We start from the raw sequence: 17,992 nt of genomic DNA, 5'->3' as shown, positions 1-17,992 counted from the left end.
TTTATTTGAATTAGCCCACATAGTTATAAAAATAATACGTAGAATTTTGCTTGCACAAGAAAAGCTGTTTATTAAAACATGTAAAATTCTTCCTTGAACATCCAGTACAAGTCATTCATTAGAATCTGCTGCCCAGCAGCCAGACATTACTGTATCCTGCAGTTTTTCAGTCTAAAAGTTCACCGTATTTTGTTTTGTCAACAACAAGGGCAAACTGCATTTTTAGCCACATATGAAATAAATAATGCAGAAAAAGGGATCAGTTTAATGTGGTGATAGGGTTTATCACTACTGCCATAAACAACCCTGTCTGCAGAGTTCATTTCTGGGTTCGAAAGGTTTCCCTAAGATGCGTGCAAACGGTTGGCTGAGCTTCTCTGCAAAGCAGATCCCGGATGTTTGACCTTCGCCTCAGACATTACGACTGCCATCACGTCTTCAGTACGAACAGAGGTAGTGTCAGCTGTTGGTACATCTTTCTTTTTCTTGTTTTCAATGAGAAGTTGCTCCAGTTCTTCCTCTATGGTGTGATCCTCCGCAAAGGGCAGGAAAATCATCTCCACCATTCCGCCAACCATTCCAAGGACAGCCAGAGTGGAGCCGAGCATGTAGATCTTCAACATGCTGCGGGTAGGCTTTTGGCTCAGCAGATCCTTGGCGAAAGGGATGATGTCGCTTATGCTTTCCATATTTGGATTTGATGACCCTGCTGAAAAAAAGAATTAAGAAAAAAAAATGTACAAACTTGTTTTGTCTGAGAAAATAGTTCTGAAAATGTTCAACGTGTTTTAGAAGCAACAACTCACCTTGAAGCACGTACCAAAGTCTTGATTGTCCCAAAGTGTTTGGCTCAATCTTGATGGTGGAAAGGCAGGAGAAAATCCTGCAATTTAAGGGCGAGATGAGCCACGTCAACTCCCTCAGACCTGATGCATATTCATGAGACACTACAGTCATTTTTTTAAGAGATTCACACTTGTTTGTGTCAAAGGGCATGCAGTTGTAGAGCAAGAAGTGAGACACTCCTTGTACGTGATGCTGTGCATGTGACATCACATTTGCGCCAAAGCAGATACAATAAACAGCTTGGTGTGTGGACAATCTCGAGCAATAGGGTTTTGGCATATCCATCAATACTGACACAAACTGAACAACACGTGTGGTTGATTTGTATTGGGTGAGTTGTAACTGTGCACATAGTCTTCCTCAGGTGAGCTTGAACAATGTCCAATCAAAGTATGTGTGGCTGAGAAAAGTCCCTCCCACGTATTGACTGACAAAGATAGTTTGGTTATACAAGTAATACCCCTTATTGAACACCAACAGATAAGTTCCACAGCCAGATAAGGTGCTACACAATCATTTGAATCATGCAGTCGTGTGCTGCTCTGGCTCCTGCACTCAAGCAACCCACCTGACTTGGTAAGAGACTGCAGTGTTCATGTGTGTGTGTATATGTTTGCGTGTGCATGCAATCTTTGCCTGAAACTCCATGCCCTGCGACCCAGATCTTGCTGCACGCGACAGAGGGGTGAAGTCAGGCAAGTGAATTGGGAAATGCGTCTGATCTTTGTCACACAGGACCATGTGTCACACACTCAGTGAAATTGACACAGAACACAAATTAGGGCTGAATCAACATTTGTACAACAGATGATGCACACTTTGCATGGTAGCTTTTAGTCTAGTTGGAGTTTTAGCCACAGTGATGGCCAATGTCCATCTTTTGTCTTTTGTCTTTTTAGTAATCAGAAAATACCTGATAAATTAAATATTTAAACTTCTAGGTGACTTATGGGTCAGTGGTAGAGCAGATACACCATATACTGAGGTAACGGTCTTTCTTCCAACTCTCCCGGGTTTAAAACTCGATGATTGAGCTTTCTGTCAGATTTTGAAAAGAACTTCTTCAATTGTTGGGAAATAACCATGTCAATATAGCAAGTTTCATGCAAGAGTGTAAATAAAAACAAATTCTGTGGTCAAAGTTGTCATATCGATTGACAATGTCAACAAGCTGGAGAAAACATACAAAAAGAACTTTTTAAAAGATTAGGATAGAGAACAATAACGTCACCTTGAAAGAAAATTCAATCTGTATCTTTCCAGTAGTACAGATACACAGATAGTCACTTAAACTCATCAAAAAATGCAAAAAACACAATTTTGCATGATGGCTGTCCATTTATTATCATGAATAGAAAGAAGACTGAAACTATGCATTGAGGAAGTGATTGGACCGTTCCTTGTGTTTCTTTTACCTCAAGAATGTTAAGGAATAAGAAGCTTTCTGGATGTAGGGATCAAACAACATTACGGAGTAGAGTAGCTCCTATCCCGTCTGGAATTACATAGACATTGGGACTAGCCTTTGAACACAGCGTAACTCCTTGATCAGTGTCCAAGCACCTCCACAGAGATTGCTGTGGAGCAATCTCTGTGAAGAGATTGCTCCACAGTAGCAATCTCTTGGATTTTTACCTTTACTGCTTTCCTGACTGCATCAGGTTTTAAATATGAAACCACAGGATTAGGATGTCTTGCTTCAAACCCAAGCAGGAGTATATCTGCTTTCTCCAGGGAAGCATGTTGGATACTTTCCCATTTGCAGCATTCCGAAATTTGTTAAGGATATGGTCTAAATCAAAAGCACAGAACTTTATGTGTGCACTCGCTTTCTTTGCGTGTTGTTGCTGCAGGGCACCAACATTAGCAAATGAAATGGTATCAGACTCATATACAGTTAGAGCCAGAAATATTTGGACAGTGACACAAGTTTTGTTATTTTAGCTGTTTACAAAAACATGTTCAGAAATACAATTATATATATAATATGGGCTGAAAGTGCACGCTCCCAGCTGCAGTATGAGAGTTTCCACATCCAAATCGGAGAAAGGGTTTAGGAATTATAGCTCTGTAATGCATAGCCTCCTCTTTTTCAAGGGACCAAAAGTAATTGAACAATGGACTCTAAGGGCTGCAATTAACTCAGAAGGCGTCTCCCTCGTTAACCTGTAATCAATTAAGTAGTTTAAAGGTCTGGGGTTGATTCCAGGTGTGTGGTTTTGCATTTGGAAGCTGTTGCTGTGACCAGACAACATGCGGTCAAAGGAACTCTCAATTGAGATGAAGCAGAACATCCTGAGGCTGAAAAAAAGAAAAAAATCCATCAGAGAGATAGCAGACATGCTTGGAGTAGCAAAATCAACAGTCGGGTACATTCTGAGAAAAAAGGAATTCACTGGTGAGCTTGGGAACTCAAAAAGACCTGGGCGTCCACGGAAGACAACGGTGGTGGATGATCGCCGCATACTTTCTTTGGTGAAGAAGAACCCGTTCACAACATCAACTGAAGTCCAGAACACTCTCAGGGAAGTAGGTGTATCTGTCTCTAAGTCAACAGTAAAGAGAAGACTCCATGAAAGTAAATACAAAGGGTTCACATCTAGATGCAAACCATTCATCAATTCCAAAAATAGACAGGCCAGAGTTAAATTTGCCGAAAAACACCTCAAGAAGCCAGACCAGTTCTGGAAAAGTATTCTATGGACAGATGAGACAAAGATCAACCTGTACCAGAATGATGGGAAGAAAAAAGTTTGGAGAAGAAAGGGAACGGCACATGATCCAAGGCACACCACATCCTCTGTAAAACATGGTGGAGGCAACGTGATGGCATGGGCATGCATGGCTTTCAATGGCACTGGGTCACTTGTGTTTATTGATGACATAACAGCAGACAAGAGTAGCCGGATGAATTCTGAAGTGTACCGGGATATACTTTCAGCCCAGATTCAGCCAAATGCTGCAAAGTTGATCGGACGGCGCTTCACAGTACAGATGGACAATGACCCCAAGCATACAGCCAAAGCTACCCAGGAGTTCATGAGTGCAAAAAAGTGGAACATTCTGCAATGGCCAAGTCAATCACCAGATCTTAACCCAATTGAGCATGCATTTCACTTGCTCAAATCAAGACTTCAGACGGAAAGACCCACAAACAAGCAAGACCTGAAGGCTGCGGCTGTAAAGGCCTGGCAAGGCATTAAAAAGGAGGAAACCCAGCGTTTGGTGATGTCCATGGGTTCCAGACTTAAGGCAGTGATTGCCTCCAAAGGATTCGCAACAAAATATTGAAAAAAAATTTTTTTGTTTGGGTTATGTTTATTTGTCCAATTACTTTTGAGCTCCTAAAATGTGGAGTGTTTGTAAAGAAATGTATACAATTCCTACATTTTCTATCAGATATTTTTGTTCAACCCTTTAAATTAAACGTTACAATCTGCACTTGAATTCTGTTGTAGAGGTTTCATTTCAAATCTAATGCGGTGGCATGCAGAGCCCAACTTGCGAAAATTGTGTCACTGTCCAAATATTTCTGGCTCTAACTGTAGCACTTTTCAACCCTACTGGATTGTAGCCTCAGCTGCCCTGGGGCAGGTTGACCAAAGCTACGCTGCCATATTGCGCCATCTGAACATTAGAAGAACCTTGCCAACACCTTCAGGCAAGGTAGGACACAACAACAGAGGCGAATGATTCCTACCGCCATATTGTTTTGTTCAAATCATCATCAAGCTCTACTGCCTCATCAGCGATCCATGAGCTGCCCACCATTCTCACTACATCATCAAAAACCTTTCTTATCATCATCAACAACAAACAAAAAACTATCCAGAACAAAAAAAGAAAAAAAAATATTTTGACAAGAGAAATTACTTTTACATCGAATGAATTTCAAAGTAATTGGTCTATCTATCTTACCAAGTATTGTTAGTCTACTTTCTAATATAACTATCTTAGTTATACTAGAAAGTGTAACTTATACTCCCACCAGAGTAAGAATTATTTATTTATTTATTTTAATGTTTGATTTTTTTTTTTTAAAGACTTTGTAGTTGGTGTTTAGGTATTGTTGATAATTCTTTGAGAAACACATAATTACCTTGTGATATTTTCAAATTTCCTGCCAACTTTAAACATTTTTAAACTCAAAAGCAAGTTTTCTTTGGGAAACCCTGTGAGATTTTGTGTTTTTACAGTGTACGAGCATCCATCAGGGAGCAAATTATACACCAAAAGCCAGTAAAGTTCCCTGATTTTCTACTTAAATTTGGGACTTTGTTTCTAGGATAACCTCTCACCAGTTTATCTCTTTTATTTATTTTTTTCTGTGGTTTTCCTCGGCACCCTGATGTGAGCGCTGACAATGTTGCACATTTTGGTTTGTTTTTGCTAAATAAACATGAGGTTTCCAAAGACGCTGTGGTAATCTCTCTGTGATTACGCTGTCCAAAATGTTCCTCTTTAAACAAAGTGACTTTGGATTCTGGGCATTTGAGTTGGCAGCTGCCGGGAAAAGGTTGAGTTTGTTTGGAGACCTTTGCCCCAATTTACTGCATCTCTGTGCTTGAATGGAGAGTCTGTCTCTACACTGGACTTCACCAGACTGGTCTTTAGGTGAGGAAATGGGTCCAGATGTGAGGAGGCTTTTCAGTGAGGGTTTGGATGAAAAAGGGTAGGATGTCCTGTTTATTCTGCTTTTAAATAAAAATGATTGACTAGAATGCTTACTTACAGCATTTCAATAATGAAAGGGTGATTTTTCCTTTTTAATCCAAGAGTTTAGAGCAAATGCAGACAAGCGGAACAATGTATATAAAGCTAAAATATAGTTGGTTAAGCTTACATGCATTGAATTAGAGATTTTTTTTTGTTGCAGCCTCTGAAAATGTGTTTTATGCCGAGTGTAATTCACGTTTTTTGAAACCTGCCGCTCTAAATACTCTCTCTTGTTAATCCTAACTGTGTTGGGCGCTTAAGTGTAATCCGATCTAATGAAGTGTTGCCTGCTAATTGGCTTTCAGGTTAGTTTAATTGGAGACACTAAATCAGGTCGAAGGTGAAAATGTTCGAATATGGCTGAAGAGTTTCTGAAGATAGGAAAAAAACAGTAAGAAAAAAGTTTATTTGCAGTTTTGGTCAGTCAGTCATACATAAATGCTCTAATAAAAAAGTTCAGTTGTTTTTTTTAAGCCAGTTTTTATTTTTACCCTAGTTTAAAAAATATTCTTGCTGATTTTCTTTTTATATCTAATATAGATGATGAAATCTTTACTGCTAAATTTAAATTTTTTTTTGCCTATTTTACAGTTTTTCTTATACCTGAAACAAGTTATATGTAGTAAAATGTTCTAAGCACTTTAATCAGTGCTTACTTTAGTCAGTAAAAACACTGAAAATAATTTCAACAATTCAGAATTAACCTATTTCAGACATTTCATTTTATGTCTTACATGTAGATTTTTAAATTATTTTTATCATTTATTTTTATTAATATATTTTTATTTATTTACATAGTTTCTTTTAAAAATATCTCTGTTAAAAACAACAGAAAACAATTTGAGAAACATTTTTGGTAAATGAATATTTTATTGACTTATGAGTTGAAGTAATGACATAAATTTCACATTTATCTTTTACTTCTGAGCCAAACAGATTTCTTCAGAATATACTGAAAACAATAAAACTGCACCAAACTGAATACAATAAAATAAACAAATCACATTACAAAGTGTGTTTTAACTAAGCATTTAGGTTTTAAATCACTGATGGCATGCAAGAGCTATGCATTGGCAATATTTAATCATACTTGCAACATTCATAATTACTGCGATTTATTAGCTTGAGCACACAAAGAAAAGCATTTACAGGAAGAATGAAGACATACATTTACATCAGTGTTGCTTAGTAGAAGCACTTCTTTAAAATGATTTATTTACAACGTGGGTTTTTATTTATTTACAAAACTTTGTGAAGGTTGTCGTCTCCTTCCTGTCTGAGCTTTTCAGAGCTCAAAGGATCCTTTGAAAAAAAAAAAGCAAACAAGTCGACTTTCCTTAAAAAGATCAGGAACTCTCTTTTCCAATCCACCGTTTGAAACTCAGTGTCTGCAGTGTGGAGATGTGTGTCTTAGATCAATGTTTGGAGGGTTTAATGTGAGTGTTTGAGTTTTTATTGGCACTCTTTCCGACAAGAAGCCCCACAGGCTGATGGTGCGGACCGGTTGGGTCCACTGGGGGTCAGCCTCCTCTGACTCTGAGCAGAGAGGAGCTGCTGACACAAGACGGCGTCACGCCGAGTCAGGACAGCAGCACTGACCTGCAGAGGGCAGAAACACAAGATCTTTGGTATGAGCTGGAACTGAGAGGCACATTTTGTCACTTTATAGCCTCAAATTTGTGTATTTTATCAGGATTTTATGTGATAAACCAACACAAAGCAGCTCAAGGAGATCTTTGTTTAAAAAAAAAAAGGGTGATTATTCCCTTTGGTTTTGGATGCTGTGCAGCTGTAAGAGTTTTTACTTTTACTTTTTTAACTTTCAGACAGCTGTTGTAAAGTGTAACTATGGCAACAAGGCATTGTTTATACATCTGGGAGCAGCTGAAAGCATTTCAAAAGCTCAAATTGTACCTGAACTTGCAACCCAAAGAAGTTGGATCCGGCCAATAAAATTCAAATATATTTACAAAGGTGCGGAAAAAGCAAATGAGATCCAAGATTTTAAATTTGGGAGGAGGATCAGCTTCCTGGAGCTACTTATAACCAAAAGTCAGAGTGTTTAGTGTTTGTTGGTGCTCTTTAGACCAAAGCATCATTAGGTGTTAGAATGGTCCAGTCAAAGCCTAGACTCAGTGAGTATGATTCTTTTTAGATTTACCTATATGAAAAATTTAGACAACCTTGTGTGGACTCATCAGATAAAATACTAACAAAACACATTATGCATGCTGTTTGTAAAGTGACAAAACGTGAAAGAATGCAACACAATTTATATCATATTTGATTTTCCACTCACCAAAAAAAGTTTTAACCCATTAAAACTTCATCCAGCTTTCACATGATAGAGCAAACTCCGGTCTGTAAAGTCTTCCCATTCCGGTTTTTAGCGTACCTGAAAGAAAAAAAAGCAGAGAAACGTTATCACACATCAGATGTGTTTAAGACCAATGCAGATTAAAAAAAAAAACAGAGTAAATTTCTGCCAAAAAATCTCTGAAATTTTGAGATGAATCTCAGAAATATTCCAGAAAAAGACAAGAAAATTTTTGCCTTTGAAAATTTTAAAATTTGCTAGGAAAAACTCAGAAATTTTGATGTTAATTTTTATAAAAAATATGGAAATTTCAAAAATTGAGAATGTTCAACAAAAAAATTTCTACAATTTTTCTCCAAAATTTCTCACAAATTTTTGACTTTTTAAGCTCTAAAAACATGTTTAAAAAAAATTTCTGAGTTTAATCAAAAAATTTCAGTTTTTTTCTAGCAAATTCATGAAAATTTCTGATATTCTTTCTAGCAAATTTTTGAACTCAGAATTTCTTTTGGGGGGTGGCTGTCTAGTAAATTTCAGATATTAATTGAAAATTTCTGAGTTTCTTTAAGAAAATTTTAAATTTTTCAAACTCAGAAATTTCCAAGTTTTTTCTAGAATATTTCTAAGAATTTTTGGCAGAAATGTACGCCTGCTCTTTTTTTTGTAGATGTTTGCTTCTGTCAGACAGTCCAGATCCATGACTGGATCCTGACGCCTACCCGTTCAGGTTGGCGGGCTCTGAGTGGTACACGTGCTTCCCCTGCTCGGCCATGGTGGGCGCGTGCTGCGCGGCGTTCTGGCTCTGACTGGCCTTCAGTGGGTGGAAGTGGTTCTTCAGATCGACGTGGCTCGGGGGCAGAGACATGTGCTGCGTCTCGCTTATGTTCCCGTTGACGTCTTCCTTCTTAGTCTCTGGTTTTTCCAGATCTGGATGTTTGCGGCTCTTTGTTGGCGAAGACACGTCGATCACTTTGATGTCTGGGACACTGGCCTGCCGCAGGGCCAGCTCTGTGTGCGCCAGCTGCAGCTTCTTCATGTGGTTGATGGCTACAGTGGCATTGAAGGCTTGCTGTATGGAGATCAAGGAAAAACGTCACATTCAAGACAACTTTTCCGCAAACCTTCCTGGTTTTTCACTAAAACCAGAAAAACCGGAGCACATCACCCCAATATTCATTAACCATGTAATGAAAATGCATTGGTTTTTTATGTTATTTTATGGACAAAGCAAGATAAAATACTGGCATCTGAAAAGTAACAAAAATTCTAGAAAAAAATTGGGTTAATATCAGACATTTTCTAGAAAAACAAAAATATTACTGAGCTTGAAAAGTGGAATAGTTTCTAGAAAAATACTCAGAAATTTCTAAGATTAATCTCAGAAAGTTTCAACCAAAAAATGTGGAATTTTTTTCTTGGAATTTCAAAATCTGAAAATTTTTGACTTTTGGAAATTTCAATTTTTTTTTCTAGCAAATATTCAACTTTTGAAACTGAAAGTTACATTTAGTTTTTTTTTAAATTTCTGAGATTAATCTCAAAATTTGTACTTTTTTTTCTAGAAACTTTTCTACATTTAAAACTGAGAAATTTCCTCATTTTTGTGCGTGAATTTACTCCTCTCAAAGTCATTATGCCAGCTACGTTTACATTGACAATGTAATCTGACATTTGGAAAACAAATTTGCTTAATGAGGTATTCTTTCTTTGACTGTTTCAAAATTGGTTTATTTTGCAATGAAAACACTTTTTTCACATTACATGAGACGTATGATGCACAAACCAGGAAGAAGAAGACAACAGAAAGTAGTTGGAGGCTCGTCATGGTTTTAATGACCAACTTATTCAAGTGTGATTTTAATTGTGTTTCTTATTTAATGGAAGATAAGCAATTGAAAAGATTTTCTATGTTTGCGGAACATTAGCTGCGTTTCTATTATGAATATACACAAAACTATATTCAACTAATGTAAAAAAACAACAACACTATTTTGCAACCTGTTTAGAGAACAATAATCTCCATATTTTATGTGTATTTTCTTAATTTTGATGATAGAATTTGACAAACTAAAATGTTGTAGTTGGTGATGTTTTAATGATGAACTGAAATGTGCGACACAAATAAACTTGGCAGATGTTTTAAGCTAATTTCTAATGGGGACCAATCCAATTTGGTTTGGTACCTCATCATCAGTTAGTGCCTTTTCCATAAGCCCATCTTATTTAACCGGCCTTAATCGGGAAGGATTTAGGCGCACACCTGATTAATGGGCTCCAAACTTGAAGTTACATCACATCAAATCCAGGAAATGAGAGCGAACTGACCTTCCACTTGGACTGGGCGAAGTTCTTCTGGATCTGAGCGCTGACGGAATAGTAGATGTCTTGGCTCCGAGCCGTCTTTCCGATTATCCTGGAGAACAAACAACGCAATGGAAAGCTTAGATTTATTCCAAGGTAGCGATTAGGCTGTTACCTGAAACAGATGAGTGCAACTCACCAGGGGTGTCTGAGAGCTTGCTCTGTGGAGTAGCGCATGCCGGGGTTCTTCTGCATCATGTTACGGATGAAATCCTTGGCTGCAGAGGAAAACGGGACACTTACTTTATTGGAAAAAAGACAAGAAAACACTATAGAGAGAGAGTTGTGTGCATGAAAAGGGAAAATAATTACCAGATTCAGATATGTCATCCCAAAATGGTGAGTCAAACTCATACTGAGCCTTCATGATCTTGGAAAAGAGTCTTGTCTCACTTTCTTCATAAAAAGGAGGATAACCACAGAGTCTGCAAAGAAACATGAGCATTTAGTTATTTAATTGAATGTTTTCAATTTAATTTATGTATCAACTTTCAGCAACAAATAGATTCAAGGTGTTATACATCATAGAAAGTCACCAATTTATGAAACAAGCAAAACCAGAGTACTCAAAGATTATACTCAAGTAGGAGTAGCACTACTTCAGTATATTTTTACTCAAGTAAAATTTATTACACAATTACACAAGTAAGAGTAAAAAAATATTTAGTGAAAAGTCGGCTCATTTAATATTTAAAAATTACATCCTCAGACAGACCAAAATATAAAGTTAAGTGGAAGTTTTTGTATTTTAATGACAATAATTCATGTAAATAAAGAAAATAACAAAATCAGGCAAAAGATGAAATTTCCAAATCAGTTTCTTTCAATAAAAAAACTTCTGAAACTTTATCAAAAACTTTGGCAAAGTTTATGTCTGCTTCAGGTGAATTTTTGGTTAAAACATATTTGTTTTTCTTTCAGATGGTGGAGAATCCAGAAACGCAATTAAGCAACAATACTTAATAGTAAATAGTGAAAAAATACTCCTAAAAGTTTGTTTTTTTTTTCAGAAAAGTTACTGAATTACATATAACTGAGTAAATGTAACTAGTTACTACTCAACTCTGATCAATACACATCAAATATGTTGATCATTGTTTCTAATTTTACTATTTAAATCCGCACATCGGCTCTATCAAGGTAAATGTCCACTAGAGGGTGCTATTGTTCATGTACTATTAAGATATGTTTATTATAATAGCATATTCTCACTCACTAAAGGCATTCTTCATCACTTAATCAATATTTTTAGTATTTAGGAAAACAGATCTCAGATGCAGCAAGCAGCCCTTAATGTGAAAATCAATTTTTAATTGATACTTACAGGATGTATGTGATAACGCCAATGGACCAGCAGTCGACTGCCTTGCTGTAGGGCTTCTGTGCTAAAACTTCAGGAGCTGAGAGAGAGAGAAGAAAAGGTTAAAATAATTTATATCGTGTCACATTTATAGTATCTGATCATTTCCTATACAGCGTTTCCTTACCTACGTAACCTGGGGTGCCGCACGCCGTGGACATGATGCCGTTTTCGGCCATCTTTGACAGGCCGAAGTCACTGATCATGATCTTGGAGTCTTCGTCCTGGCTGTAACAGAGGATGTTCTCTGGCTGGGAGGGACAAACACACAACATCTGTTCAGCATCCTAAAGTAGCTGAAAGGCTAATTAGAGCTGCAACTAATGATTATTTATGATAATTCTGATGATTAATCTTCAAGTATTTGGTAAAAAGTCAAATTATCAATCATTTAATATCTAAAAATTGCATCATCAGGTGGACCGAAATATAAAGTTAAGTGGAAATGTTGGTATTTTAAGAACCAATATATCAATAATTCATCTAAGTAAGAGGAATAAAATCTGAATGTGATTTTTCACCTTGAGGTCTCGATGCACGATGCCGTTTTCATGCAGGTAGCTGACGGCTTCCAGGACCTGCTGGATCACCCTGCTGGCGTCCTTCTCTGAATAAACGCCGCGGTCCAGAATGCGGTCGAACAGCTCACCGCCCGAAACCCTGACACAGAGGATCCACACCGGTAAAATTCAGCCATCGCCATCATCATTAGCAGCTCTGATTAGATCATCACACACATGGAAAACTCACAGATGCATGATGAGGTAGTAATGCGTCCGACTTTCGTAGAAATCTTCCATCCCTACAACATTCTCATGTTGGATTCTGTTTGAAAAAACAAGATTTTATGAGACATTTTTAGCTCTATACCAGCTGAGGAACGGTTAATGAAACAGTCATTACTTTCTCAGCACAGCAATCTCGTTCTCCAGGTTGATGTCCCTCTTCTTTTTCTTCTTCACACACTTCATGGCGAACGTCTTTCCGGTCTTCCGCTCTCTCACCATGTAGACCTGAGAGAACGCGCCTCTGTTGACGACACACATGATTTTAAGACGATCAGCGGTGGAGGAAATGAGTTATTAGTCACATAATCATTAACCTGCTTTCCTGTTCGTCTGCTAGAAGCTTTTTCACATTTCGAAAGTTAATTAAAACACGTTCATTTGTAGGTTGTGATTATTTAATGCATCAGCAGCTTCAGATGAGTCAGTAGAAAATTATTTTTACTTTTGGAAATAGAAAAATTAAATCTTTAGTTCCTTGCAAAATGTAACCCAGATTTTTTGTGACAACTAAAGGCAGAGCATATTTGAGAAAGGAAAATAATTTTTTAAAAATGTGTGGTTGGTTGTGGTGGTAAATGTTTTTCTTTTCTGCATACATTAAATCAAGAATATAAGTTGGAAATAATACATACTTTTTTTTCTTTAAAAGTATTTTGGATACATTTTTTCAAGTCATTATCAGAACTATTCCATAATTTTACTCCATAAATCACAGAAATGTGCATTTTAAAGTAGTTCGCACAGTTTCAGTTTTAATAGACAAAAAAAATTGTAAATTAATTGGTAATAATGTAAACATAACTAATACAGAAATTAAGCAAATCCCGTAGTTTCAAGAAATTTGATTGAATAAATTTATTTGCATGTTTTTTGTGTTTCATTTATTCTCTTTAATGCCTCTTCTTGGAATAAAAATGTCCAGATTTGAGTTTCTTGGAGCGAGTAAAGAAGAGTATCATCATAAGGTTAAGATCCGATGAACTCTGCAGCTTAACTATTCGCATGCCAGAAGCTTGTTATTGTGTTCTGTTCCCATGCTATCTTCAGCCCCAGCCTGGGAATAGTTGTTCCTCCAGGTGGATTAGAGCGTTTATCCCTGACGCAACGGAAACCGTGGCCAGCTGAGGGCCCCAAAGGTCAGACGGTGAGCATGTGCAGCGGCGGCGGGGCGTCTTAAGGAGCAGACGCTGAGCGGGCCGGGTCACAGACAGGTGTCAAGGTTTTCAGGCAGACAGGATGTCATAAAGCCGCCACCTGCTCAGGACGTGACACACTTTTCATATAGACGAAAAATAAAACACAGGTCACAGCTGATCTGTTGTTTGTAGTTTTATGACCCGGTTTTGTTTTTATTGCCAAATGGTTAAGCTAGAAATATTCAGGCACCATTAGAGACAAAATAAACAAGAACTTCTTCATCCAGCTGGATCTGAAGAGAATTCACACTTCCTTTAAAACAAAGCAGGATTTTATGTCATTTAGTCGAATGAATGTATGTTATATTCATTTTTATTCGCAAATCAAAGGTAGAAGCATCTTAATACACTTAAATGTTTTTACAGTCTATATAACATTTTTAAATAAAACAAAAAGAAAACAGAGACTTAAGATAGTCAAGTCTCACAATGATAATCAAACTGTATTTTTGAGCTTTTTGTCTACTAGTTTTTGGTGCATTTTGAATGTCATCATCTTCCTAAAGTCATTTTTTGCCAAAATATGATTTAGGCAAAATATATAACTTTTGGCAAAATAAATAAAATGACTTAGGCCATTATTTTAGGATGCTTGTGATATAATTTATTATAAAACTGATGTTATTTTTTGTTTGCTTATCACTAAATATACATATAAAAAATTTCGCTGTAATTTTTTGTTTATTTATTCATGTCAAATGTTTAATTTTTGACTTCTCCATCATTTGCAAGTAATGCATTTCATGTTAATAATAATTTATGTGTAACAACAAGAAGAAAAAAGGTTCAGAGCCGACAACAAAACCTTGTGGTACACCACAATGAATCATAGTCGACATTATTACTGAAGTGTGTACTACAATTTATCTTTTTTCTCAGCAAACTGTCAAAATAAAAATATCTATTATTAATTAAGCTTAATTCATTAAGAATGTGCTTTATTTCATTTTAAATTCTTGTGGATTTTCATGACAATGTAGTGAAGGAAGCTAAATTTCTCTTGAAAGTGAATTTACAAAGAAACAATTTTGGTGCCTCTTTTTACTAAACCAATGAAAAAACGTCTAGCGCTTTATGGTTTCCATAAATCTTCGCCCACATAACCAAAACCTTGAGCCTGTTTTTCAAGCAGTTCAGGGAAATAAACGTAATTGCTTTTGACTAACTGAGCCACACACTGTTCCCTGCAGGGAAAACAGTCTAATCACTGCTGATGCTTGCAGCTCAAAATCCCTCGGCAGCGTTCTCTACAAGATTGTGTTTTCAGTTTGGCAGCACCTTAGATTTGTCTTTTTTTATATCTGTTGTTTTTAAGACACTCAGCTTGCTGATTATCACCTCTGATGGGAAAGAAATCAGGCCAGCAGATGAGATTAAGAACCGTCTGCACAGAGTGGAGCAAAAAGTTGCAGAGCGATGACTTCAGCAGGAGGAATTATAGCTAATGCTTTATATTTTAGTCTGTTTCTGTGTCTTTTTTCATATATAAATACTTAATTTGTATTTATTATCACCACAACCTGATTAGAAAACCACTGTTTATGTCAGGAGCATCTATATATGTTCACATTTACATAAATAGTTTTAATGATGAGTTTTTTGACGTTTAGGATAATTTATGGAGATGAAAATTTGACAAAAAGTAAAAAATAGACACTTTTGTTCAGGCAACATGTGGAACATGCAGAAAAGATTATCTAAAATAGATACAGCTCTGGAACAACATGAGAGCCCACTGCACTGAAACCCGTTGAAACCCTCCTGGTTATTCCACCAAATGTTGATTTCTGAACTCTTAAGTTTTCATACTCAAGCTGCATTATTTCTGTTTTATTCATGAACGAAAATGTAAATTTTGCCCCTAATTTTTGCTAATATGAGACAGATGAAGCTTTAGATTTTCTTTATGAAAAGAAAGATTATTTGAGTGGCACATCTCAGTTTTTTTCAACTCATTTTTTTTAAAGAAAAACACCAATAGACATGTCCCAGTTTTAGTGAATGAACTTTGTCTCTGCCTCATCAAACAGGAAACTCAAACTTTAACGAAGCAGGCCTCCTTAGGTCAATCCAATCAAACCACTAATCTGCTCCACCTCCAGCTGTGCAGAACATTTCAAACAACAAGAGACAGACAGATGAGCGAAGTACTTACGATCCCAACTCTTCTATGAATTCAAAAATCTCCTGGATGTTTTCCGTGTTCTTCTTCCACGCGTAGTCGGCCTCCTGGCGTCCCATGTCTGCGGCGGGGATTTCTTTCAGAGGGAAACAGAAGACACAAGACGAGAGGTCAGCGCACAGCGAAGCTCCACGGAGGTCAAAGTGCTGCGTGGGCAGCGACGCCTGCTCAGCGTGCCGACTCCTCCACCGTGATATAATAATCATACGTCCAGACAGTCATGTGGGATTACTGCAGGCATGACGAAGCAGTTGTGAAGGTTGATGCGTCTGCCGCACAGCTCAGACTGTCTGACAGCAGCAGACTAAGGGTTCGCCCAATAATCTGACCAGAAGCCAGTTTATTCAGCTCACATCTGGGCAGCAACTTCACAAAGGGAATAAAAGCAAAACCGAATGATGAGAATAAAATCAGATCCTGAGGAAATAACCAGATCAAGACCTGGAAGGATTAAATCTGAGTTGGGGAAGAAGCCATTAAAACTGGAGGTTCCAAGAAGGATTAGCAGCACTTTAAAGGAGCAGGTTACCCACTTTGGTTTCGTGTCCTCTTTTCTCTTATATAAGGGATTAAAAACTCCTGATCTGGAGACCTGACCGCCTCACAGGTGACACCCTGAAATACCTTCAGGCCTAATGAAACATGTCATCACTAAAATTAATAACCTGAGTCATTTTAGAGGGACAGGAAGTGATAAGATATTGCATCTTCTACCCGTTTCATTTTGAACAAGTCGGGTAAAATTGCATGTCTGTTGGCATGACATGTTTTATTTTGTTATTACTTTTTATTGTCTGCCTTCAAATAAATAAACAAACAAATAAATATTTTCTTCTTTTTGCCAGAAGTGTTATTGTTTAATAAAATACAAAAACAAAACAAAACACCATCTCTTCTTTAATTTAGGCAAACAATTTTATTTTTATGAAAAATAAAATAAATCACTTTTGACAAAAAATTACTTAGACTATTATTTTATGAAGGTGGCAATATTGAAAGGAGAAATATATATATATATATATATATATATATATATATATATATATATATATATTTTTTTTTAATAGATTGCTGACGAAAGAAAAACGCATAAACTGACACTAATAAAACGAAGTGAAAACAAACAAAAAAAATAAAACAGCTGTGAAGGAAATTATCTAAGAAACTCTCTATACTGCACGGATTTACATTTTATAAAGGCAAAGATGACTTACTAAGAAACAGAGAGGACATTTGGATCAACCTTTCACTGAGTCAGATGCTCCAAAAACGATTGCAGAATTTATTAGTAAAACCTAGTTTCTTCTTATGGAGTGTCTCAATAAGTTCAGTTAAATGTATTAAACTTTAACGGCGAAATTAATGAGAGTCTTAGAGTGGATTCAGTTTTCATGTCATTACATGACGCAGATCCTGCAGCAAAGACAATAAAAAAACAAAAGCGATTTCTAAAAGTCAAAAACATGCAACAAGTTGCAGTTTAAAAAATAAATCATTTCTGCTCCTGTTTAATTGCTGTTGCTGTTATTCTGTCGTGACAGAAAACAAGAGAAAATGCTTTCTGCTGTCTGAGGCTGGATGATGCATCCATGCACCAGCAGAGGAGCCGAAGCGGCTGCAGCATCCGCTGGAAAAAATAAAAAAATAAAATCTCTGCGACACAAATGAATCATCAGACATTCAGCTCAGGTTTGAAACCATGATAGAAAAAAAAAAACAAAAAAGCACAACAACAAATAGAAGATATTGTCGATTATTAATCTAAACAAGCTGCTCGCATAAGACAAAATGAAGCATCAAACAGCTGAGACTCACCGAGATGCTCCTGCACGGTAAAGAGCTGCGACTCTCCTACCAAAAGCTCAGCGGGGTCTGGACAGATTACTGGGTGAAGCGGCGCTCAAATAGCCGTTGTCACATCGGGGATTATTGCATCCCCGTGGACAGAACGCGGAAGGGGCGGGGCTTCTCATTCAGACAGGATCACCTGGCTGCAGCCGCATCATTCATCAGCCTGCAGCAAATGGACAATAATAATAATAATAATAATAATAATAATAATAATAATAATAATAATAATAATAATAATAATAATAATAATAATAATAAACGTTACGATTTTACACAAATAGCTTTATTGTTAAATAGAGTACAAAGCGACACTGGTCGTTTAAATATTTAAAGATGCAGTAAAACAAAGTTTACATTTTACAGCATGTGACAGTA

At 36.8% G+C, this 17,992-nt stretch overlaps 1 protein-coding gene across 1 annotated transcript; it reads right to left on the bottom strand.

The window, feature by feature from the left end:
• Positions 1-6,412: 6,412 nt before the first annotated feature.
• On the bottom strand, positions 6,413-17,741 carry camk1gb (calcium/calmodulin-dependent protein kinase IGb). Its single transcript, XM_008414577.3, has 13 exons — positions 17,582-17,741; positions 15,740-15,842; positions 12,504-12,629; positions 12,351-12,425; positions 12,122-12,260; positions 11,728-11,851; positions 11,565-11,640; positions 10,553-10,665; positions 10,380-10,458; positions 10,205-10,292; positions 8,599-8,948; positions 7,862-7,957; positions 6,413-7,161 (listed from the first exon to the last, which is right to left on the bottom strand). The coding sequence occupies exons 2-12, from the start codon at positions 15,823-15,825 to the stop codon at positions 7,900-7,902; spliced, it is 1,314 nt and encodes a 437-aa protein (XP_008412799.1). The 5' UTR covers positions 15,826-15,842; positions 17,582-17,741; the 3' UTR covers positions 6,413-7,161; positions 7,862-7,899.
• Between the last annotated feature and the right edge of the window lie 251 nt (positions 17,742-17,992).

Source organism: Poecilia reticulata, chromosome 7 (assembly GCF_904066995.2).
Source record: "Poecilia reticulata chromosome 7, P_reticulata-male-v2, whole genome shotgun sequence".
In the NCBI taxonomy this organism is placed as follows: domain Eukaryota; kingdom Metazoa; phylum Chordata; class Actinopteri; order Cyprinodontiformes; family Poeciliidae; genus Poecilia; species Poecilia reticulata.
Note: the sequence above shows the minus strand (reverse complement) of the source record. Positions and strands in the feature narration are given on the sequence as shown.